This window comes from Chelonoidis abingdonii, chromosome 1 (genome assembly GCF_003597395.2).
Source record: "Chelonoidis abingdonii isolate Lonesome George chromosome 1, CheloAbing_2.0, whole genome shotgun sequence".
Taxonomy (NCBI): domain Eukaryota; kingdom Metazoa; phylum Chordata; order Testudines; family Testudinidae; genus Chelonoidis; species Chelonoidis abingdonii.
This window is the reverse complement of record NC_133769.1, coordinates 340,832,666-340,858,096: the sequence shown is the minus strand read 5'-3', so window position 1 is coordinate 340,858,096 and position 25,431 is coordinate 340,832,666. Positions and strand designations below refer to the sequence as shown.

Sequence of the window (25,431 nt, the reverse complement as noted above, 5' to 3'; positions counted from 1 at the left end):
GTGCTCAAGCTCAATTTGGGCAGCTGTTACATCATTTCTCCCAGATCAAATATACTGATCCCCTGTAATTTGCTGTAGAAAAAGTAGTATAAAACTGAGCAAGAAATGCTTCTCAGTGGTTTTTAGGACTGGAATTGCTATTTTCAACAGCAATTGCCTTTTTTTTTTTAAGTTTTATTTGTTTAAAAGGAAGACAGTGATATTGCATTGGCAAATTCCCCATAGAAACAAAGTGGGACAAAAGAATAATAAAGACACCTCAACTTTTCCTCATTTATGGAGGACAGTCTTATAATATGCATCCAGATATCCTCCAATCACACAAGCTGAAAATTGTCCACCTTACTGCAGTTCTGTAACCATATGAGAACCAATCCTGTCTGTGTTCTGTGCATATCCAAATTTCCTGCTGAATGACCCACGATGGGAGCAAGTTACCAGTGACCCAGGGCTGGGGTGGAAGGAGGGTGCAAGTGGGTGTGGGGAGAGCCCAGGACTGGGGCGGCAGGGGGTGTAGGTGGAGGGGGAACAGCTCAGGGCTGGGGTGGCAGGAGGTGTGTGGGTGAAGGAGAAAGAGGGAGCCCAGAACTGGACCAGCACCGGGTGTGGTGGGGAGAGCCCAGGCCTGGGGTGGCAGGGGGTGTGGGTTAGGGGAGAGAGCCCGGAGCTGGCGAAGAAGGAGGGTTGCAGGTGGGTCGGGGTAGAGCCCAGGGCTGGGGCAGCAGGGGGTGCGGGTGGAGGGGGAAGAGCCCAGGGCTGGGGCAGCAGGAGGTGTGTGGGTGGAGGAGAAAGGGGGAGCCCAGAACTGGACCAGCACCGGGTCTGGGGGGGGAGAGCCCAGGGCTGGGGTGGCACGGGGTGTGGGTTAGGGGGGAGAGCCCAGAGCTGGGGAAGAAGGAGGGTGCAGGTGGGTGGGGGGAGAGCCCAGGGCTGGGGCAGCAGGGGGTGCGGGTGGAGGGGGAAGAGCCCAGGGCTGGGGCGGCAGGAGGTGTGTAGGTGGGGAGGAAAGGGGGAGCCCAGAACTGGGGCAGCACGGGGTGTGGTGGGGAGAGCCCAGGGCTCGGGTGACAGGGGGTGCAGGTGAGGAGGGAGAGCCCACGGCTGGGATGGCAGGGAGGTGCAGGTTTGGGGGGGGGAAGCCCAGAGCTGGGGCAGCAGGGGGTGCGGGTGGGGTGAGGCCCAGAGCTGGGGCGGCAGAGGGTGTAGTTGTGGGGGGGAGATCCCAGGGCTGGGCCAGCAGTGGGGTGCAGGGGGGAGCCCAGGGCTGGGGTGGGGGCAGCCAAAATTTTTTTTGCTTAGGGCGGCAAAAAACCTAGAGCCGGCCCTGTTCATAATGCTGAGGTTCTACTGTAGTTCTCTTTTGCCTTTTTGGCATACACTAGTCCATATTACTGAATAAGACTCAAAATTCACTTTAATTCATTTAGTTTATTTAATACCTTTTAAAGTTGAAAAATAAACATAGTCATGCATTGTTTGTGTTGACTAAAGAAACAGTGGACTCATAAGGCACTGGAACAATTGAAATAAATATAAAATGGATTAAAAACTTTGACTTTAAAACACCAAAAAGTATAATTTTAACATTTTGAAATGGATAGTCAGATTGTCAGCTGTTGTAAATCGGCATCACTCTAATGAACATCAGTGGAGCTGTGTCAATTTACAGCAGGGGTGGATCGGACCTGGACTGCTCTCAATTGATCTATATTAGAGCTAGATTGCAGCCTCCTTCCCTGAGTGTCTCATAACTCTTGGTGTTTGCCATCTCTTCCTGGTTTCTACAGTGTCATTCAGGCTAATGGTTTCCTCTGAGCCTGATTTAGGCATCTTGCTGTTTCACCATCCTCACTCTGGCTTGTTGTAAAGATGCCATGGACAGTGGTTTCCATGGGGACACACCAGTATGAAAACATTTTCACATTCCATAACTCCAGAATCTCAAGCTGGTGTCTCCACACCCCTGGTATCAATCCTGCTGTCCTGACCCATTCTTTACACGTATGAAATCCCAATGATCTAATGGAATTTTTCCTAAGGTAAGGGCTGCAAAATTAGCCCTAATTACTTAAATAGTGGTCACCACTGGTATGTTCCTGAGAGGTGCCAAGAACCTCTTACAAGATGCTACACGCCCTCAAATTATTGGAGTTGTTTGTCCTTGCCATCTCACAGGATGCATTCAGCATCTTGAAGGGGGATCTGGTTTGGTTCTGCATTAATTTTAAACGATCTAATGTCCCTTGAAATGCTAATCATTTTCTTCTCTCTCCTCCTATTAAATTAATTCAGTTCCAGACTGACATAAGCTATATAGTTCCCATATATACAGTATAGATTTGGTGGTAGATAAACAGAGTTTCTTCACAGAATCATTCTCTATAAATCCCTATTCCCACAATAATATTTCCATTTGCGATAGGCTGTTCTACAGCCTGCAGCATGGTACCCAAATTGAAAGTGATTAGCACAAGAATATGGAGTTTGTTTTCAAGACACGAACAATTCTTTTACTCCAAATGCTATATTGAAACTGCAGTGGTCCGTTGAAAAAGTAGATGTAACCTATGGAGGAAAAGACTTGTTAAAAGGGATTGCAATCAGAAATGAATATCATTTGGGGATTTAACAACAGTATTATTTGAAATAAAAATAAATCCTGGATTTTCAGACTAAGTCTCTTCAGCAGAATGATTTGCTATTTGAAACTCTGAGCTAAATTTTCAAATTGGCCTCATTCTCGCTCTTAAATTGGTCCCAGCGGTCAATATTTTGATGCTCAGAAACTCGGTTCTTCTCTTTTTACATAGCATATGCTTGTGAAAATCATGTGGTTACTCATTTATTTAATTCTCTGATTTTCAAATGCTATTTAGAGATGATATAGTCTGGTCTCAGAGACATGGACACATTGCATAGAGTTCTGATGCTGAATTCTGACCAGATTCTACCAGAGACCTGTTGCGTGGTTCTGGAAAAGATACTTCATCTTCCTTTCTAAGTTTCCCTCCTACAAAATCCTAAAACCTGACCACCAAACTCACTCTTTTGAATATGTAAAGCACTGTACAATTAAAAAGGAAGAAAACAATTTAAAATCTCAGGAAATAATACATAGTGATTACAGCTGGCTGAAAATTTTCAAATGGAACACTTTTCCATCAGAAAATGTTGAATGACTATCACAAGAACATATTGATTGCATGGAAAACTTTGACAAAATCTTTGAAACATTTCCTTTCTATAAGATCAATGTGCTTTGATTCAACTTTATCAGTTTGATTTTTATATATTATGTTACTTGAAATTTAATATTTCTATAAGATCAAAATGAAATATTTTTAAACAAAATGGAATAAGGTTGTTAAAATTTCCAAAAAGAATTTTTTTCAGATATTTAATTTCACAGGAAAATTTCAACTTTTTGTTTTGATTTGGGATGGAAAGAAATTTGTAAATGCTGGAAATTCTGAATTTGAACCAGTTCTAATGATAGTAATGAAAGGGAAAAAATACCATTTTTTTGGTAGACTGCATCCACTCTATTGCCAATCCCTGGGAATTCTTCCTCTATCAGTCTGGGGTAGCCTTTTTCCATAACTTGGTTTTCCTCATCATAGCTATGTTAAACAGGGAAAAAATACAAATTCAATGAACTTGCATGACTTGCAATCTAATAAATGTCCTATCGCCTTTAGGTGCCTTGTTCAAAGATACCCAGGTTGCAAATAGCTGGAAATCACTAGATTGTCTATGCCAAATGAAATGGTGAGTTTGAGTTCAATTCTGTAGGCCTCCTTATACCAAAAACACAACCTCAGCTGATACAAGAACAATAAAGGTAAATTTTTAAAGGTTGGGTAATAAACTACAGAACTGAAAGGCTAGATTGTACCTGGATTGTACCTAGATATATAGGGGTGATGGTGCTGCATGTCTGTCACTGGAGCAGATAGGCAGAAAGTGTCAGGGGATAGATGTAACATTGGCTCTAGGCCCACATCATTGACCAGCACAAGAAAATTAGAACAAAGTGGACCAAATCTGCTGCTAGTTTAGGGCAGCAGTAACTTGAAATCCTGTGCCACACAAAACAATTGGCCCTTTTGTATGCAATTAAGCTTGGCAGTATTGAAAATAAGAACTAGTAAATCTCTAACATACCTCCAGTACTTGTCTCCAGTAAAAAAGAGAGTCTTGCCAGTGTCTTTAATGTGGACAGCCCCATCTATTGTTTTCATCTCTCTGGGGAATCCCAATTCATATATTTTTTTAGGGTAACCTTCAACTATGTCATAGGCATTCAGAGCCCAGAATTTCTTGCCTGTAAATAATGATGACAAAATGTTGATCTTTTATAAGCATCAATGAAAAGGTATCAGAAGAGTAAAACCCAGCAATAGTGAATACATTGTTATTAGTTGACATTATAAGTTTTATGTGACTTAGATTATATGGGGCCAGATCCTCAGCTGGTGTAAAATGAAGCCATTACACCAGATGAGGACCTAACCTTCTACTCTAAATTCTGCACTCTCTAGTCCGTTGAAGATCTTGTAGTGTTGCATGGGGTGAAACCAATGGAAGTTTTGTTTGAGTGAGGACTGTAGGATTTAACCCTAAGTAGCTTTATTAGATGAGACTGATTAAGATACTTCCACTTTTCTGCCATTTGCAAAAAGCTTACCCCTGAATATGAACACATGATCTTTCATGGGGTTTTCATAGGCAGCGTCAATCTTGTTTGGAAGTTCTGGCCAAAATGACTTAATTAACACCAGTTCTGCTTCAACCATCTGAGGATGTAGGCGCCAGAAGAACCTAATTCAGAAAGAGAAACTTTTTATCATCTTCTTCATGGTATGGCATGGTATTGTTTTCACAGTGTTTCACAAATATTAACTAATTTGGGTTTCTCAGTCTTTTCTATACTGTGGAGCACATTTTAATTCAAGGAGAAACTTATAGACCATCATCTCCTCTCCTAGCCATGATGGTTCAGACTACCTAGCTCATTCATAACATAAACACTTTCACAGGAGAGAAAAAACTGATGTTTTGATTTCATTTTGTCCAACTTTTTTCCCTTAAGAAGAGAAAGTACAGATAAATGTGGCAGTGCACCATGTGAGATTACTGTGTGCAATGCAATTTTGCACAGAAAATTAAATAATTTCTGAATTTTGGAGAAAATTCAGTGCAATCCCATGAAACGGTAAATATGTCTGTTTGGCCATGTGGAGACTGAGCCTTATCCACACCAGTTTCACATCAATATACTGTAACTGCATTGTCTTCCAGGAATTCTTGATTGTCACGAGTGTGATGGGGAGTCAAGCCCATATTTGTGTTCTAAAGGCTGTTTAAATGTGATATGCTGTACAGCTCTTACAGTCATTTCTGTTGATTTCACAACCTGTTCTAGTTGTGCTTAGTAAAAGAGATTAACCTCTAAAGGAGAAAGTTAGCAGATTTTTTGGAAGATAGAAAAAGATCTAATCAATTTTATTTTCAAAAACAAATGATAAAGTAATGGAAATTAAAAAGGGTTTGGGGCCAGTTTCTTTTCTCAGTTGTACCAAATGTAGTTCTAGTAGTGAGTTGGTTGGGCCCTATACAGCAAAAGAAGCGTGTGTGTAAACCACCCATTGCATCATTTATTGTTATCTCACTTGTCCTTGAAGATCACCATTTCTCCTCGAAGTTCTGTTATTGCATCAAGTGACAAATTGTCATCACATTTCTCTGGAGTTTTGGGGTGTTTGGGGTTGGGATCTCTGTCTCCTGCACCTGTAACCATAAATTATAACTTAGCTTTGGCTGCTTTTGTTCTTCTTCCATGTAAGATAATTATGTACTAAATGGGACACTGAAGAGATCACCAGTGCCAGAATGAATACAACTGTCAAGGACAAACTGTCTGGACTAATTATATTCGCTTTCCCTTCTTATTCTTCTTCTGGCAAATCACGTCCCTACATTTTGAGGTTTAGTTACGTTGCAAAAATATTTGAGGCTAAAACTAAATGGGTGCCATTGACACCATGTCTTTAGGGCCTCTGAGAAGATTGCTTCCTCCCAAGGTCTCCCATATGGGCATTTCTGTTTCTCCTACTTCATAGTCTTCTATCATCCTCCCCTGGGAGACAGCTCAGAGACCTTAAGTCCACTATAGCAGGTAACCAGCTAGCAGCAATCACCTGTGCACTTGATGCAGTTTCTGCCTGACTGTTTAATGTGGGTGTCTTCGGACCCTGAGGACCGGTTCCCAGGATCCAGGGTTTCTATCTTAATTTACCATGGCAGTGACCATTAAGCAATAGGAACACCAACTGCAGATTGCTAACCCTAAGGTAAACTGTAGTGCAAAATGTACATTCCAGGATACATGGATAAAATAGCAAAAGGAAGACAAACCATAGAGAGCTTGGATCCCTTGCACATCATCGTCAGGAAGCAAGAACCCAGTGTTGCCAGTGTACGTGTAAATAGGGAACATCAGAGCTCCCGGGTCTCTGGAGTGCTCAAGTCCCAAAGAGTGACCAAATTCGTGGGCAGCCACAAGAAACAAGTTGTATCCTATAAGAAAGCAAAGCAAAAGCAAAAATATTTGTTAAAACAATATACACATGTATCTGAATGGAGTTTATTGCCTTATCCTCTTCACATTGTCTTTTTTGCACTGATGATACAAAACAATTAGATAGATCTCTGCATCTTTTAAGAAGTGAAAATTCATGAAATAATTAACCCTAAATATTATTAACTCCATTTTACAGATGGGGATGCTGAGATACACAGTCCAATCCTGCTGTCTTCATTCAGGACAATGGGAATTTTGTTTGAGTAAGGGTCTAATAGCCTGAGCCCCTTAAGCTTTTTCTTACACTAAATTGTATTTGAAAAATGTCTCACTATCACCAACCCTAGTTCAGCTCAACCATCTTAGCAATGTTGGAAGTTGTAGGGTGAAACCCTGGTCCAATGAAGTTAATGGAAGTTTTACCAGGATTCCATCCCTAGTGTAGATAGTTCATTGACCATCAATGTTATTTCCAGCATTGGATCTATTAAATCTGTTCCTAGCAAAGCTAGATGAAATGGTGCTGAAAAACAGTGTTCACAGTTGAAAAAATGTTAGTGACAACTGGATCCATTTTTCAAAAATGGCTCCTTGTGCAGACAAGGGCAAATATTTTCAAACTTCGTAAAAGTGGCCTGATTTTCAGATGTGGTGAGTATCTACAACTCCCACTGGCTCTGCTGGGGGTCAAACCATCTGTCTGATATCCAAGCTGGATACCCTCAAACTGCAAGTGAAACAATGAGATGTTTGAATAGTAAAAAACCCAAACTGCCTTGTTTCTCTGGGTTCATGGGTCATGTGATACATTATTCTGGTGTATTCAGACAACTGACAAGTATTCTGGAAGAAAGTTGCAAATTCCAAATTTTAACACAAATAATTGTTTTGTCCATAATTCATGCAAGGCATGTACCATGCTCCTATCTACAATCTGGGATTAAAAACAGCTCCCTGAGACTTCAGTAACCAGACACACAACATAAATAATAAAAAACAAATAGGGAACAGTCAAAGCAAACTGTTCACAAACAACATGTAGGATGAACATTATCCATCCAAAGTATCTGGCAAATATTCTGAGTAGCAAATACATTTTATGAAATCAGGATGAGATTGTGAATGATTTGCCATCCAAAAGGGACAAAATTCATAACCAATATGATTTGAAACAAATAGTGCATCCAGCTCTAGCTAAAGTGATCTTTAGAACATATGTTACCTCTGGAATCAGTTGACCAGGTTTCATCATCGTCAAAATGGGCATCTCCTCCATAATTTGGTCCAGGAGGAAAAGCATGAGCCAGTAATCCAGAAGGTCCATCAAAGGGATAAAAGTCACCATGTTCTACAAAGCAACATTTAAAATACCGACAGTATTTACATCTAATTTTTAAACAAGTGAAAATATAATTAAACTGCCAAAAAGTAATCTTTCTCTGTTACCTTTAGTTCCAAAGGAAATCATGATATCAGCAGTGCCACTACGAATTCTAGTAAAGTTCAGTGGTGTCACTTGAGACCAAACCTTGAATGCCTTTTTGAATGCTCTGTCCACTTCAGCACGTGTCAGATCTCGAGTGTAATTCACAATTCTATCAATCAGATAAAGTATCTTCAATTAACCTTTCTACAGGGCCAAGGAACTTTGCAATGAACCTCCATGAAAACCTACTTTTGACTGGGAGACAGCCATTTCTCAAAAGCTATCCCTAAAGTGTACTTATCTCAAAACAAAGAATTGGATTACTGATGTATAGTACTCCAAATATAAAACTATACATTTCCATCTATCAGTGTCATTGAGAAAGATAATGACCTAACAGTTTAGGATTCATTTTTTTGTTTGTTTTTTTGTCATTGTTATATGCACTAGAGAAACCCCAGAAAACTAAAAGTATGTTCTTTATTAATATATTTTGTATAGATAATATGGGACTTTATTCAGTATATTTTACTACACATATTTTGAGAGATATGAAATATCTCATGCACCTGACCATTCTGGAGCGACAATACGTGATCGAGGGGACATTAAAGAGATACAGTGGTCATCATTACAAAACAATGTTTAACAGCTTACTACATAGCAATATCAAAGATACCACTTTTATTCCCGTATTCAATACATAAGGAAAATAGCCCTCTCTCTTTCTCTCTTGTTTACCACTCTTTGGTTTCTGGCAAATAGTGACTTTTTAATGGCATCATTGTATCATATTTTGATAACTGAGTTCATTAAAGAAATTTAGATAGGCCCTGATCCAAAGCCCACTAAAGTTAATGGTAAGAATCACATTGACTTGCATGAGCTATAGATCAGGGCCATGTGATTTTAAAACTGCAGCATGAGATTTTTACAAAGTCTGAACTACCCTTTCTTCTTGCTGAGCTTGTCAACCTAATATACAATATAATGGCTGTTGAACAACTATATAGCAGGATAACTTGAAAATACGAAACAATAACACTAACTATTATAATTTTACCTGTATGTTAAATTATTTTTTGACCATTTTAGTTTTCTCGGGAAAAAGTTGTATTCCCCCACATCGGGGACACCACATCTTGGCTGTTGCATCAGCTCATATGTTTCTTCATCTAATATGCCAGTCACCTCCAGCCCAAAATAAGACTGCATTTCTCGAAGTTTGGCTGCCACTGAGTTGGCATTCTTCTTCCTTATGCCAGCAGGACTGGAATGTAGGTTGTAATGTGTCTTTAGATAGCGCTAGGGAAAAAATACAATCATATTTCCAGTTTCCAAAGAACAAAGGCAATCAAACAGCCAACCTTAATATGTGAAGATTGATTTTATACTGTACCTCTGCAAACTGGAGGTCTTCTGTTGTGAATTCATCACTGTCTTCATGAGGAATAGGCAGCGTCAAACAATATGACAAGCCCAGCAAGAAAAGGAAGGCAGCTGCAAGGCTTGGATGCATCATGCTGAATTCTTGGGTTCTGAAACTCTGATTTTTAGAGTGTAAATACCTTTACTTTTATAGACCTAAACTGGTGAGTCATCTCTTGTGGACAAGTTAGAATGTCCTTGTCATTGCAAAGTAAACATGCTTACACAGCTGCTTTATTTCTTCATTCCAAGAAGTCCTGGTTTGGGCATCTGTGGTCCCACTAAGGGCTTAGAAACCATATCTTTATATAAACATGCTCTAAGCATATTTACAGATGCTGTGGGAAGTATTGTGAAGAAGCAACTCAGCATTATTTCATTACTTTGCAATAACGTACACTGACCTACTTTTTTGCTTTTGATAGAATAATTACTTTCCTTTTATTTTGTCAAAGTGACACTATATGACGAGCTCTGTGAACAGATGGATTGTCTTAAAGTAAAATAATTGCATTATTTTAATGTCTATCCTAATTCATTAGCATGTCAATTGTTAAGCAAACTTACCATCTTGATTCATAAGACAACAACAATGTGGAGTATATTATATAACTAACATGTTCCTGTTTTGGGGTTTCTTTATGTGTTTTAATTTTTAGTCTAAAACTATAACAGCAATTTTGTTGCTGGAATCGTGATAGTAGTTGGTCTAGTAAAGATCAGAATCATTTACAGACACATTTTCAGAAATGGATTTGGATGACCCAGATTTTGGCTCCTAGTTGAGATGTACCTGAAAACACAGCAACTGAAAATCAGTATTCACTTTTGAAAATGCTGGCCTTAGAGAAGTGTTTGATCAATGGCAACTATGAGCCTGTAAAATGGCTAGTTCGTGGAATCTGACTTCGCTTAAAAACAATAATATAATTTATGTGGGATACTGTCATAGGTCCATTAGGCACACAGTTACTGCTGTCATGTGGGCTGTGTAAAAACTTAAATAGGTAGATTCTGTTTGTGTACAAGGGATGATAGAAGCATGTGATTATGATAATTTACAAAGCACAAGATGTAGTGAAACTAGTAATATGACAGCAGGGAATGCAACAGAATTTTTGAGTTTGAGGCTACTCCTTTTCTCCATAAAGTCAACTCAATCTCAGCGCATTCTGCGCTTTGGAAAATACAGACTGGCTACCATCATTGATTCTGTCCATGTCACATTACATATTCTTACTTGCCTGTATGTCAGATCAAGGTTCTCTCAGTGTTGAAATTCATCCACCACCTTCATTTAGTCTGATCTTCCATCAGAGACTTTATACTACACAACACGTCTCAGCGTAATTCAGCATGTTGATGAAACAGGATCCAGTGAAGCTAAATAGGTAAAAATTCAGCCAGTTTCTCAAATGACAAATAATGTTTTATCAAGAGATGACAAATTGCAAAAATAGATGAAAGTGGGTGGAATTTTGTGCTGGATTATTTAACGGCAAGTTTGAACTGATGCTAAATATAGTCATAGCAATTAGAGATGGAAAACACCTATTAAATCATCTTGTCCATTCGCCTACAAATGCAGGATTTTCCCTTTCTAATATGCTGATGTGGACACTGAAGCAAGAACATATGCCAGAGTATAGTTAAATGTGGAGGCCTTTGTTTTTTTAAACCATTAGGCAATGAGAAACACCTCCCTGGACTGCCCAGCAGAGCTGTTCTAGTGTGGAATTTAGCTGGGCCCTGGGTTCTACAAACCTTAGGATGGGTCTGAGGGCAATTCCCGTTCTACATGCCCAGGCCTGCCCTGGTGGCAATCAGAGTCCCAACCCATTCCTCTCCTCCAGGCTGGAGCTAGGAGAGATGAGCCATGAAGGCTTACTTCCTTACCATGCAGTGTTGTGCTCTGAGCCCATTGGGTTACAGAGGCCTCACATCAGGCTCTTTCTTAACGCACCAACCGCACTGGAGCTTGCCAACATTGTGACAAATGTAATGTAAAGCCCTAAACCAGATATCCAAGATGCCAGATGGAAGGTGAAAAAATGTCAAAGTCATTTCTCAATTTTCCCATATGGGACAAAAAATCCCTTTCAGATCCTCCATAAAATCTGGTGATCAGTATAGTTCCCACCAGCCCAAGAACTCCAGAAATAAGGGTGTGAAAGGGTGGTGCTGGAACAAAGCTAAAATGGCTACAAGCCAGCAGTGGGCAGAAACAACCCCTGCTTCCTCCCCTGGCCTCTGGAAGTGGGAGCCAGTCGGTCAGTCTGTCCTGACCCCAGTCATCCAATTGCAGTAGGAACAGATAGGAGAGGCTCAGAGCTCAGACCCAGTTAAAGCCAAACCCCTGTCCCAGGGAGGGAGGGGAAAGGGAAATCAAGTGGAGCCAAATTCTCCTCCTTTTCTCCTCTTCTCCCCCTTCCCCCGCCCATCACCCACAGGGGAGAGGAAGGCAAGGGTTATCTGCACCCTCGCCACTCCATGGCTTTCTAGTTACACATCCCAGTTAGCAGGTGAGTGTTATCCAGTCCACCTTTAGATCCTTCCACGTGCACTCAGATACTGTGGTAATAGGAAGGTAAATTCTCGTCTCTTCTTAAAATACAATTCTACTCTAAGAAGCAACTTTGACATAATAGGATTGTGGGGTTTCACGTTCTCGTGTTTCATTCATTCCTTGTCAAACTCACTAGGTTTGCCACTAAAAAGATAATTTTTTTAACTGCAGCATCTGCAAACTCCCCCTGGGTTGTGACCATTACACTGGTTTCTTTTCCTCTCATGCATCAACATCAGCAATAACTAGCTAAGTTCTTTTGCTTTGCTCATCCCCTCTCTCCTGCCCCTTCTCACTTGGTTGTGACTGGCAGCTCAGTTCTGGTGCTCTGCCCAGTCCCTACTCCTCACCCTACACTGATGCATCTCAGGTCATTGGTGCATTCCCACTCACTCTGCATATCGTATAGCTGGTGACTCAATGCATAGGCAAATCACAGGTAATAACACTGTAAATTCTGGCAAATAATCTTTCTAATAATGCATCCAATAATGATTTATAGATCTCCTACTTCCTTCTCTCTAAAAAAAACCCCACCCTGAGTCAGTCAATTCTCAATATTGCATTACTGACATATGTGGTATTGCATGTAACGGGATTAAGTGGTAGTGGCAGATTCTCGGTTAGTATTAATTGTCATAGCTTCACTGACATCAGAAGAGCTATGACAATTAACCCCACCTGAGTATCCGCCTTGTAGTGTTTAAAATAATCTTTGAAAGTAACCCTTTATTAAATTCAATCCCAACTGTTGTTGTGAAGTTCTGAGCATCACTGCTGTGTGAAACAGCAGCAAATCTGAGTCCTAAGCAGTCTCAAAGATGTGTGTTAGTGTCCAGGAATAATTTAAACTCCTGTGAATCTCAGACGCTCTGAAATTAACTTCTTCTAACTAAGGGAGTATGTAATAGAACAGTTGGCGTGTTTGTGCACCACTGCCCACTATAGGCTGGAATTAGAAGTGACCCACTGTGAGTCTTAAACTCTATGCTACTAATATCAACTCTTTTCTTGATCAGGTGGTAGGAGCAGTGCTTAATTTGTTATGAAAGAGTTGCTGGGGCTCAAACAATTTTTTTACTGACATGGCAAGCCTAGAGGTGCCGGGACCATGAACTGCCAAACCTAGAGGTGCCAGGGCTCAGACCCCACAAGCCCTGGCACAAATCCAGCATTAGGTAGAAGTCTGTGTTTTTGGACTATGCTCATTGTCATAGTGAAGTTCTGAGTGGCTATGGTGTGCAACACGGTGACACTGGCAAATACCTAGGTGATCACAGAGTAGGGTGACAAGATAGTAAATGTAACAAATTGGGACAGGAGGTGGGGGGTAATAGGTGCCTGCATTAAGACAAAGCCCGAAATATCAGGACTGTCCCTATAAAATCAGGACATCTGATCACCCTACCATAGAGTTATTACAATAAGTATAGATTGGCTAAGTGATGCTTAAAGGTGAGGATGGATAACCACCTACAAACATTTGAAGGTTATAAACATAGTAGTGAGAGTACTTATTCAGGGACAAATGGGCAAAATTAAGAAAAGGGAACAGTGTTAGACTGTAGTATCATTCCCCCAAGGAAATAGTTTGAAGCCCATAACTTCGACTATTTAGAGTGAGACTAGTCAAAACACCAGTAAATATACTACCAAGGACTGTCCTGCACTAGCAGGAGGTTGGACTAGATAACCAAAAAGTCCCCTTCCATCTCTAAGTTCTATGATTTAATGAGTGTTTTAAAGCTACTGTATTCAGGCTTCTGGGTACCTTGAAGCCCATAATGAAAGCACTCTTCTAAGACTCTGTTTTTATGTCTTTTCAATAATTACCCTGAGCCCCCATGGCCCAAAGACATAGACATTTTATTTATAGAAAAAAATTACAGTGGGAATGATTTTTTTTCTAGGCAAACACCGTAACTTATTCAGACATGCATTAAAAGGCATAAAGTTAAATATAGAAGGAAAAGGGGTAGATTTTTGAACTTTAAATGTTAAAAGAAAAAGGAAAAACAATCCACCCAACAGAAGATTCTGCATAATAAATGTTTGTCCTTTTCTATTTAAAGGCAATGTCCACAAATGAAAAGAAACTCCAGTAGTTTGGATGGTCTTTGCTGGTGGGTAGAAAGACATACACCAAAGAAAAAGAATAGACTGAAAGGTTGTTTGAGTACATAATTATTTTATCACAAACACTAAACAAAAATTTCTCAAAACATTAAAATAGAAGTTGATTGATGAAAGATCATTTATAAAAGCCACCTTAAGTGCAGGCAATGGGCTGAATCCTGCATTCCATGCACACCCCGTTGTTTTCATTAGGAAATTTTGGACATACAAGGAATGCAGGCATGGATTGTATTACTATCATTATTTCTATTACACTCGTGGCACAAAGTCCCAAAAGAGATGCAGGCTCCTTTTGCTAGACACTAATGGGAAAACACTATCTAAATAAAAAAGGCGGACAAGGGGTAGGAGGAACTGGAAGTGAGTCATAGAAAGATCACATGACTTAAGATAAGAGAGCAATTCCATGACAGAGCTGGGAATTGAACCCACCTCTCCTGAGTCCCAGTCCAGTTTCTTAACCAGAAACAGCAGTAAAGCCTGTTGTTATTAGCTGATGTTTCCAGCTACCAATTATTTGCAGTGATACCAAAGCGGTCTGACAATGTCCGATGGTGTGAAGTATAAAATGTCATAAACATACAGTTAAGGGTAGCATAAAATCCCTCTTTACCCTGTAAATGGTTGATTCGTCTTTACCCTGTAAAGGGTTAAGAAGCTCAGATAACCTGGGGACACCTGACCAAAAGGACCAATAAGGAGAGAAGATACTTCCAAATCAATGGGGGAAGGTTTTTTGTCTATGTCTCTCAGAGCCAGCCAGGAAACAGGGCGGGGGAAAATACATCTCCCTAGCTATATCTGAACTAAGCATCTAGTCTTGCAGAAATAGTAAGTAATAGCAGAAAAGAAATGAGTTAGATTACCTTTTGTTTTAGCTTGTGACTTTTCCCTGTGCTAAGATGGAGGTTTATCTCTGTTTTTGTAACTTTAAAGTTTTGCCTAGAGAGGAGATCCTCTGTGTTTCTGAGTCTTTTGTTATTCTTTTAAAGTATTTACCATCCTGATTTTACCTTTTCTTTAATTAAAATTCCTCTTTTAAGAACCCAGTTGATTTTTCATTGTTCTTAAGATCCAAGGGTTTGGATCTGTGTTCACCTGTACCAATTGGTGAGGATATTATTTTCAAGCCTCCCCAGGAAAGGGGGTGTATGGGCTGTGGGAGATATTTGGAGAAGGTAGGGCTCCAAGTGGCCCTCCCTGAATGTTTGGTTAAATCACTTGGTGGTGGCAGCGAAGGAATTTGTGCCTGGGGGAAGTTTTAACCTAAGCTGGTAAAAATAAGCTTAAGGGTTCTTTCATGCGGGTCCCCACATCTGTACCCCAGAGTTCAGAGTGGGAAGGAACCCTGACAAGCATGTTGATATTAGCTGATGTTTCCAACTGGCAGTTATTTGCAGTGACACCAAAGCGGTCTGACAATGTCCGATGGTGTGAAGAATAAAATACTATCCACATAGGTTCAGCTGATAACAGATGACACCACTATTAATGTTAAAAACATCCCGTGAAGAGGGTTGTGAAATAAAGCTTAAGCTGGGTACTGAGTGTCATAGGCCTTGTGCTGGTCCTTTGCACATAGGTAAATTTCACCCAGTACAAATGCGCCAGCACAAACTGTGACAGCAACAAACACCTGTCAGGAATGATCTAGTTTTACTTAGACCTGCCTTGAGTGAAGGGGACTGAACTAGATGACCTATTGAGGTCCCTTCCAGTCCTACACTTCTGTGATTCTATGATTTTGCAAGTGTGCAAGTCTGCCAAATTGCTGAACGATACGCTAACAACAATTTCTGTAATTCTCATATTTTGGGGTCATGTGTAAGGTAAGTGGAATTGATGGTCATTTTCCAGGGAGTTGAGAGGTAGGAGTTTTCATGAAGAATCTTTTTTTCCCCCCGGAAAGACATAGACAGTGAGGAAGAGAGGTGGTGGGATTGATTAACTCCAAACAAGCACTGAAGTGCTAATCATTCAAAAACAAAGACCATGCCAAGAAAATGGTTTCAAAACAAGTTAAACAAATGAAAATAATTGAAGCTGTGCCATATTTTGATTTATTCCAAACCATCAGTGCCCAAAATAGCATTAGAAGGCTTTTTTTTTTCCTGTGACCCTAAGCTGGCAAACAGTGAACTTTAGACAAACAAACAGAAGTGCATAGGCCACTTTGTCAACCTCTGCTATAGCAAGTTAACTTTAAAATAGAAACATCTCTGATACTTAGGGCTAGCTCACTATATTCAGTAACACTTTGCTTCCTAACATCTGTGTGTGATAGGAAAGTATTAAAAGGCCTATTTTACAGCTGAGTAAAGTAAGTACTGGAGCAGTTAAGTCGCCTTCCCAGGTCACACATAAAGGCTGTGCTCCTGCAACTATACAGGCAGATAGCTGCAGCCGTGTCATTTAAATGGGGCTCCACCCACTTCTGGGAATCCACTTGCAGCACCAGGGCCAAGGAAAGTTGGGAATAGAACCAAGGACTCTTGGGTTCTAGTGTCCTGGTCTAACCACTGCATCCTCATTTCACTTGCAGACAGTTGCTAGGGCTATCTAATAGAGCTGGTTAGGAAACAGTTTTTCTGTCCCTGGAAAACATTTGAGATTTCAAAAAATGTTCCCATCACGAATCAGGACAAAAATTCAATCTCCACAATGTTTGCACATTGACAAACCATAAACATTTCAGTTTGGCTCAATTAAAATGCTTTGTTTTGATCATTTCAAAATGTTTCATTTTTATTTTGGCCATTTTTTATTTTATACACGTTTTTATTTTTTACTATAATTAATTCACAGTTCAACACAAGAAGTTGTTTTGAGCTGAGACCCCAGAATTTTTCATTCTGAAAATGTCAAAACAGGCTGATTCAACAATTTTGAAACTTTTTTTTAAAAAATTTTTAGTTGAGAAATTCATCAAAACTGACTTTTTCCCATAAACAGTTTTGGTTTTGACAATTTGACTTTAAAACAAAACAAAACAGGAAAACAGTTCCTCAGAAAATTCCTGTCCCATTCTAGTATCTGAGCTACTATAGTTTTTTTGTTGCTTCAGCAGTGAATGTATTGTGCTAGCTATGTGGTATCTCTCGGCAATTGTTGACTTTTTAATGGCAATCACAGTACATACATGTAGACTTTGTCATTAAGAACTAGAACCCATAGGACTACTAGTCTGACATGTTCAACTGACTCACTTGTCGTGCTTACTGACTGAGAAGTGGGTTAACAGCACAATATGCAGTTTGCACTCAAAATGTGAAGAACATACTTATGGTAGATTGCTTTGATCCATGGAAGAAATAGATGGAACCTACAAGAAAAGAAAATCAGTTTAAGAATCATTGCAGCCATCATGTTACTTATGCTTTAAGAAGGTAGAAATATTGCTTTCTTTCATTCCAGTAAGTTTATCACTTTACTAGTTTGAACAATGTAGCTACAAAGTATCCAATGATCTCTCTGGCTGTCACAATATTGGAAAACAACCACCTTGTAGGCCAGCCAACTTCAGCTCACCCTTCTTCGAAATGGGAAGGAATTAGTTTGGTTTATTCTTTTTAAAAAAAGGAAGACAAAAAGCCAGAGGATACAGTAATAGTGCAAAACTTAATTTTCTGTATTGTTTTTGAGACTTCTAACACATTACATTTCTATTTTAAAGAATTCTAATATTAACATTAATACAAAAATCTGTTTCAACACTATGTTGGTAGCACTAGGCCTCTTTTACATAATTAGAGCTTGTTATGTTTTAATGCACTAATTTCTGTATGTCAGTCTCTGGGCACATCGAGCCATTATGGCAAAGCATTTTTACTAGCATGAAAACTTACCATTTTCTTGGTATGCTGCATCAATTTTATTTTCAGTTCCTGGGAAATCTTTCTCTATTAGTTTTGGATAACCATTTTCCACAGAATGACGTTGTTCATCATAGCTGTAGTAAAAATGAACAGGAAAAAACAAATTGTCATAAGCATAAATCCCAATTCTGAACCTTAGAGTCCAAAATGTGGGTGCCTGCATGAAACCTCCAAGCTTAATTACCAGCTTGGATCTGATATCGCTGCCACCAGCCAAAAATTCCCAGTGTTTTGGCTCAGGTCTGGTCTCCCCAAAACCTTCCCTGGGGGACCCCAAGACTCAAGCGCCCTGAGTCTTACCACAAATGGAAATAACCCCCCTTCCCCTTGGATCTTCTTCTTTTAACTTCGCTCCCCGTCTTCCCCTCCGTGGGTTTATCTGGAAGATTTACTGTACTTAACTCCTTTGAATTACAAAACAGAGAGGGCAACTTTACCTTCCCCCCTCCTTTCTTTTTCCCACTCCCCAGTCTTCCCTGAGAGAGACCGTAATCTGCACAGGATTTCTATCCCCTAGAGCCTCACTTAGAAAGAAAATCGCAACAGGTTTTAAAAAGGAAAAGTTTATATAAAGAGAAGAAAGACATAAAAATGCTCCTGTATCCAATGATAACAATATCACTAGGGTCAATTGCTTAAAAGAAAAAATATGAATAAACAGCCTTATTCAAAAAGAGATACATTTAAATCCCAGCAACACACACATGTAAATTACAAAAAACATATAAAAAACCTATTGTCTTTCTACCTATGTTACTCACAACTTGGGAAATGAGATTAGAAGCTTGAAATAGAAGTCCTCTCATAGCCGAGAGACAGACAAAAGACCCAGACAAAGGGACACACACCCAAACATTCCCTCCGTGAGCTTTTAAAAAATCTTGTTTCCTGATTGGTCCTCTGGTCAGGTGTTTGGTTCCCTTTGTTAACCCTTTACAGGTGAAAGAAACATTAACCCGTAGGTATCTGTTTATCACACAAATTGAAACAGATTATCTAATTGACGGTGATTCAGCAGTTCTTTTAAGCTGAGACAGCTCAAGGTGGAGACATATAGTGGGAAGGAAGGGAAAACCTTGCACATCTAATGCCTGTGCTGTATCTGTTCTGTGGATAAATTGAGGAATTTGATCTCCAAGTCTATGGATTCTACGCCTTCCACAAACTCTAAAATAGAGATATTAAATATAGAGCTAGCACTAACCTTGCTGAACTCAAATATTTGGATTGAATTGACAACACAAGCAGGTCATCCAACTTCTTTATCTCCCACCAATACTATACCTCCAGTACTTGTCTCCTATGAAAAACTTGGTCTTTCCAGTCTTTGTATCATGAAATGCAGCATCTACCTTCTGGAGGGCTCTTGGAAATCCAAGTTCATAAATCAGAGGCATAGCCATGTTAGTCTGGTCTGTAAAAGCAGCAAAGAGTCCTGTGGCACCTTATAGACTAACAGACATATTGGAGCATGAGCTTTCATGGGTGAATACTCATGCATCCAGCGAAGTGGATATTCACCCATGAAAGCTCATGCTCCAATACATCTGTCAGTCTATAAAGTGCCACAGGACTCTTTGCTGCAAGTTCATAAAGTTTCTTGGGGTAGCCTTCAAGTATGACATGTCCTTTTAGAGACCAAAATTTCTTTCCTGCATGAAGTATTGATGAAAGGAAAAACACTATAAATTTAATGATACAAAATCAATAGGGGAATTTTCAAAAAAACAGAGATGAGCATGAAGAGCAACCCCTACACTTTTCTATTCCATCTAAGTTTTTGTATCTCACATACTATTGCAGAATCTGAGCAACTGAGAGAAGCCTGCCAGGGTGGCACATGATTCCGTCCTTTCTCAAACCAACCTCAGGCACTATGGCCCTGAACTCTTGATGGGATGCATTCAGATGGTACCAAGGATGAAAACATAAACTCACCTATTTTAATATGAAGAAATTGCCAAAAATAGATTAAGGACCCAATCCTGTGGGATCTTGTCCTTAGTCTACTTTTGGCAACTTCTTTGTATTAAAAGAGATGAGCTTGCACTTGTCTAAATTTAAGCCAGTGAGTAGTGCCACTGGCAGTACGTACATGCATAAGTGTTTGCAGGATTGTGGTCTTAATTAGGACAGTGGTTTATTCAGGGTAATAGAATTCCTCTACCTCTACCCTCTGCTCCTGTAGTCTCAGAGGTGGGAAGGCTTTGTCTGGACCAGCAGGAGAAAGAAAACCCTTGACCCTTTTAAGGATTCCACCCTCCATTTTTCCTCCTCTCTTTGTGGGCACTCAGCACTACTTGTGGGTTTGAGAGGTGGAGTAAGGAGACTCTGTGTCTGATTGCTTGGACAGAAGGGTGAAGAGAAATCCTATTGGCTCCCGCACCCACAAGAGGAGGGTTTATAAGCCCTTCCCACTGCCTCAGGGTGCTATTCTGTGCTGGGAAGAAATGCTCCTGTCCCCCTCATGTCCCTTAGGATTAGAGATTTGGGCTTTGCTATGGATATTCTACTAGTCACCTTTTCTTGGCTGGGAAGGAATTTTTCCCACATTTTCAGATTGGCCTAGGCAATGTGGGTTTTCTCATCTTTCTCTCAGCAGCACAGAAACAAACATAGTGGGTAGGGTAATATTGTAAAATTCATTTGTTGCAACTTAGCAGGTGCTCAGTACAGGTGCTTGTTCAATAGTAAGCCTGATTCCCTGAATAACCAGTACTGGAAGTGGATTGGGAAAAGGCATTTCCTAGAGAAGATGGGGGAGGGGGTTGAGCCGCGTAATGTCAGGTACAGCAAGAAGACAAACCCCCTCCCTCCTCACTCCCTTTGTATGAGGGTGTTGGGGTGCCAGCGGTGTTGTGGGACCACATTAACTGTGTGGAGGGGGAGAAAGCGGATGACAGCCCTCCCCCCGGCGATATAGATGACAGAAGGAAGAATAACCTGCACTGGATGAGGTATTGCTGGGTAGTTCCCAAGTGTGTAACATAATAAAGTTGTCGCCTAATTAAACCATATTCCTGGTGTCTTGTCCTTCGTTCCTTGCAGAGCCAAAACCTGCCATTGACTTCAGTGGGAGTTGTGAGGTGCACAAGTAATTCAGGATAATGTCAAAAGATTCTGCTGAATCACACTAACATTGAAAATTAATGCTGTCATCAGTGCAGACTGAAGACAACAGGCTGTCCTTAAAAAAAAAAAAAGCTGGAAAAAAGTAGCTGTTGAAGTGAGGGCTACTGTGAATGTTTGTTTTGGGGAATTTTGAGAAACAAGAACAATATTTTGTTAAAGCATTTAAGTAAAGGAAAAAGAATCATTCAAGCCCTGGTTTTTGTTTGTCAACCACAGTTATTTTGTATGTTCAGCTGCTATTTTGAAAAGCAATTTTCAACTCCATTGTAAAGTCTCTTCAGAAAAACATTTTAGGAAGAAAGAAATAGAAATTCTCACAGAACATCTGGTGCATTAAGTTTTCAATGGAAAAGCTACAAGCAAGTAGTAAACTTACCATTTAGGATTTCAATTACTGGTAAATTATTGCCCAAATGAGGATTTAAGAAAACTCCTATTGCTGCCTGTAAAGTGTATGTTTTCAGCCTGCAGAGATGATCTTTATCACAGGTGGCATACAAATAAGTATCTGATATTTCTCTATCACAGTGAGGAATTGTGTTGAATGTTTATTTACTTTTTCAAAAGTTCAGTCCTTCACATCTTGAAAATAAGTTATTGATCATTTGTATACAAATTACATAGCTAATTTTCCAAGTCAAGAAGGACTATACACATCTAAGCAGAGACCCAAGCATTGGACAAATCATTCATATGATTATTATTTGTTGTTTTTTATGTAGCACCTAACCTTCAGTCATGGACCACTGTGCTAGGAACTGTACAGATATTGAACAAAGAGACAGTCCCTGCTCTGAATGGCCACATTTACACTTTGGATGGTTACATGAAAGCAATATAAGTAAAATAAAATGGAATTCTAGTCTGAAGTCAAGGGGAAAGTTACTTACCTCTAAACATCAACACAAGATCTTGCCTGGTCGTTCATAAGCTGCATCAATCTGGTTTGGAAGATCTGGGCAAACTGAATTAACAACAGGTGCATTTTCTCCTGTCAGCTGAGAGGTTTGATGAGAGAAAAATCTAATTTAAAAAGCAAAAATACATACATATATTGATATTCATTTATTTATGTAAATGATCTTCAGATTAAAGAGGGAAAAGATAGTGGAAGATGTATGCAGAGAATGCAAAGGAGCTTGATACTAGGAATTACTAACATGATGCCAGGGATATGTTAAGAGTAAGGAATGTCCTGTGGAATGACAATAACTAGCACTGTGAGAACATTTCCAAGTTCTTTTTATGAGGGGGTTGTGACTATTTTGTGACCATTCATGAACTAGACTGAATGGGTTTGTTGGCTCTGAAGTTTATAAAGTTTGGGTATGAATGAACCCAGTTTTCCCAGGCTTGAATGTCATTATGAGCCAAGGTTCAACGGGTTCTTGCATGTTCACACTGGTTTTGCTGGTTCATCCTGAACCAGAAGCAGGAATAGTAGTCACACTGAGAGAATGTCATGTGACCTTCCTCATGTGACTTCTCCTAGTAAACAAAGTTCAAACTCAAAATTCATTGATGAACAACAGCCCAAGTGTATCAGTAGCTCTCCAGTTGGGGCCAAATTTGGCACCTAGATTTTGGTGAACAACTCATGAAAAGTAAAAGGTTCTGATTTACAAATGCAGGTCAAATTTCAGCTAATGCTAATTCTGAATAGGTCAGTCTGATTAAGACCGCTAGGTGCTACCATTGTACAAAAAAATAACAAAATAATAATTCAAGCATTTTGCACAGGTCCCTTTAATGCTATCAAGCACCATGCACACCGACAGGATAGTGCTAGTGCAGTTAATGGATTCTGCAATATGTAAATAGAAGTTATAGAAAGGTACATTTCCTTCATTCTTCCTTCCCTCTCTTCTTTTACACTCAACACAAAAATAGGTGCAGAGGTGCAATAATAAATAGCAGTACTCTGGGGATAAAGTCTGGAAGGCTTTGTTCTCTGCATGGTTCCTCAGTAGGATACGCTCACCATCTCCTGTTTTGTGGCCTTAAAAGTAACTAAGCGGATAGCTGTGGAATGAAATGCAAATGATAGGGGTGAATTTCATTGGCATTTACATGTCCTTAATTTATTATACACATTATAGTTAGTATGGCAACACTCATTTTTTCATGTTCTCTGTGTATATATATATATATATATCTTCCTACTGTGTTTTCTACTGCATGCATCCAATGAAGTGAGTTTTAGCCCATGAAACCTTATGCTCAAATAAATTTGTTAGGCTCTAAGGTGCCACAGGTACTCCTGTTCTTTTTGCTGATACAGACTAACACGGCTACCACTCTGAAACCTTTTCCCCCATGTATCTCTGTAATGGCATCTGCTGAGAAGTTCGGATCACATCTCTCTGGGACTTTGGCATTCACAGTTCTTTCTTCTGGAATTGCAAATATTGAGATGTGACGTTCACTCAGCCATTACCTCTGGCCCAGCAGACACAGTGCTTCTGTTTCATTTCTGTGATCAAAACCATCTGCTGGTAAACAGGATTAGTTGGGGAGGTTAACATGCCACAGAGAAATAGTTTGGAATGATGTTGGTAGGCAGACATGACAGAAACTGCAAAAACAACATGAGCTTCCTGAGAAATGCTAGTTAACTTTCACATAATACCATAAAGAGCTTGGATGCCTTCCATATCATCTTCGAGAAGAACAAAGTCCCTAGTTCCAGTGTAGGTGTAAAGAGGGTACATTAGAGCTTCACGATTGCTGGAGTGGTCTAGTCACAAAGCATGGTCAATCTCATGAGCAGCAACTATAAACAGATTAATGGCTGCAAAACAGCAAAGCCAAATCAGAATTAGCCAAAGCAATTCAGTTTACAGGCTATACTACAAAAGTGGCTGGGAGTGTCACTGGCTTTCACTGAATTAGATATGTGTCCCAGACCCTCCCATCAAAGCACACATACACCCATGCTGAAACACTCCCTCTTTCATAATGGACCCATGAACAAAAACTCTCCCTTTAATTGGCACATAAATGACTTCCACACTCCTCGGTGCTCCTAGATGGGCTCTGTCCAAGATTCCCTGAAAGAGGGTCCTGACACCTTCCTCACTTTCTCCTTATTGGGATATTTATGCTGCTCTTTTTTTTCTTTCTTATGTTGTTTCTGCAGGAGACCAGGCAGCACCAGTGCAGTGCATATCAGAACACTGAATTAACAGACCTAACAGAACATAAGAACAGCCATACTGGGTCAGATCAAAGTTCCATCTAGCCCAGTATCCTGTCTTCCAACAGTGACTAAAGCCAGGTGCCTCAGAGGAAATGAACAGAACAGGAAACATCAAGTGATCCATATCCTGTTGCTCATTCCCAGCATCTGGCAAACAGAGGGTAGGGACACCATCCCTGCCCATCATGGCTAATTGTCGTTGATGGACCTAAAAACAGCTGATGAGATTAATGCAATAGACCAAGTCCTAACATGACATGTAAACCAGGTCAAACCACTCCTGAGTGGTGCAGGGTCTAAATCAAAGCAGATTGTAGCCCATAGAATTTTAAAACACTAATAGCAACTTCCCACAGTCACCTTTTGTTTCAAAAGAGATCATGATGTCAGCAGTGCCAAAGGAGAGTCTGAAGAAGTTGAGAGTCACATCAGTCCAGATTTTGAATGCCTCCTGGATTGCTTGGTCCACCTCTTCCTGGGTCAGATCAGGAGTGTAATTCACAATTCTGTTCATTAGCACATGCATGGGTTAGAAAATCTTTCTGTCTACTCATGGCAGAATATTTGAAATGAGTGACATGCATGGCCTCACAATTTTTCTGATGCTTGTCCTAAAGTGTAAAATATAATGTCCTGAATAAAGGTCATACTGCAAGGAATGTTTACAAGTACAATAAAACCTTTGCTGTCTCTTTGTTTTGCTTCATAGCAAAATTATTTATTAAACGTGTTTAAGGCTGATGAAGAAAGTACTGACTATTAAAAACAGCTGTGATATCATTTAACAACAAGACTATTCAAATTCCAGACATAGATAAATGTTAGAAATAGAGCTTGTTGTAGAAAAAACATTTAGGGAGAAGGGAGAAAGAAGATATGCAAAATAATAATAATAATTAAAAAAAATATGTAAACCGGAGGTGAAAGTAAGCCAGTCTGGTTCAGTATGGCATACCAGGAAGAGCTGGTTTGCTGTGCTGGACTGGTCTGGCTTCTCCGGGGTGATTTAAAGGGCCCAGGGCTCCAGCCACTGCAGCGAGTCCTGGGCCCTTTAAATCACTGCCGGAGCTCCAGCAGCTGGGCTCA

The 25,431-nt window shown here is 40.0% G+C and overlaps 1 protein-coding gene and 1 pseudogene across 1 annotated transcript; both read right to left on the bottom strand.

Annotated features, from left to right (window-relative positions):
• Window positions 1-1,521: 1,521 nt before the first annotated feature.
• Window positions 1,522-9,531, bottom strand: LOC116837661 (collagenase 3-like). Its single transcript, XM_032802239.1, has 10 exons — window positions 9,409-9,531; window positions 9,073-9,314; window positions 8,030-8,178; window positions 7,806-7,931; window positions 6,418-6,579; window positions 5,673-5,790; window positions 4,688-4,821; window positions 4,165-4,324; window positions 3,517-3,620; window positions 1,522-2,565 (listed from the first exon to the last, which is right to left on the bottom strand). The coding sequence occupies exons 1-10, from the start codon at window positions 9,529-9,531 to the stop codon at window positions 2,465-2,467; spliced, it is 1,419 nt and encodes a 472-aa protein (XP_032658130.1). The 3' UTR covers window positions 1,522-2,464.
• Window positions 9,532-17,399: 7,868 nt separating this feature from the next.
• On the bottom strand, window positions 17,400-24,871 carry LOC116837663 (collagenase 3-like; annotated as a pseudogene).
• Between the last annotated feature and the right edge of the window lie 560 nt (window positions 24,872-25,431).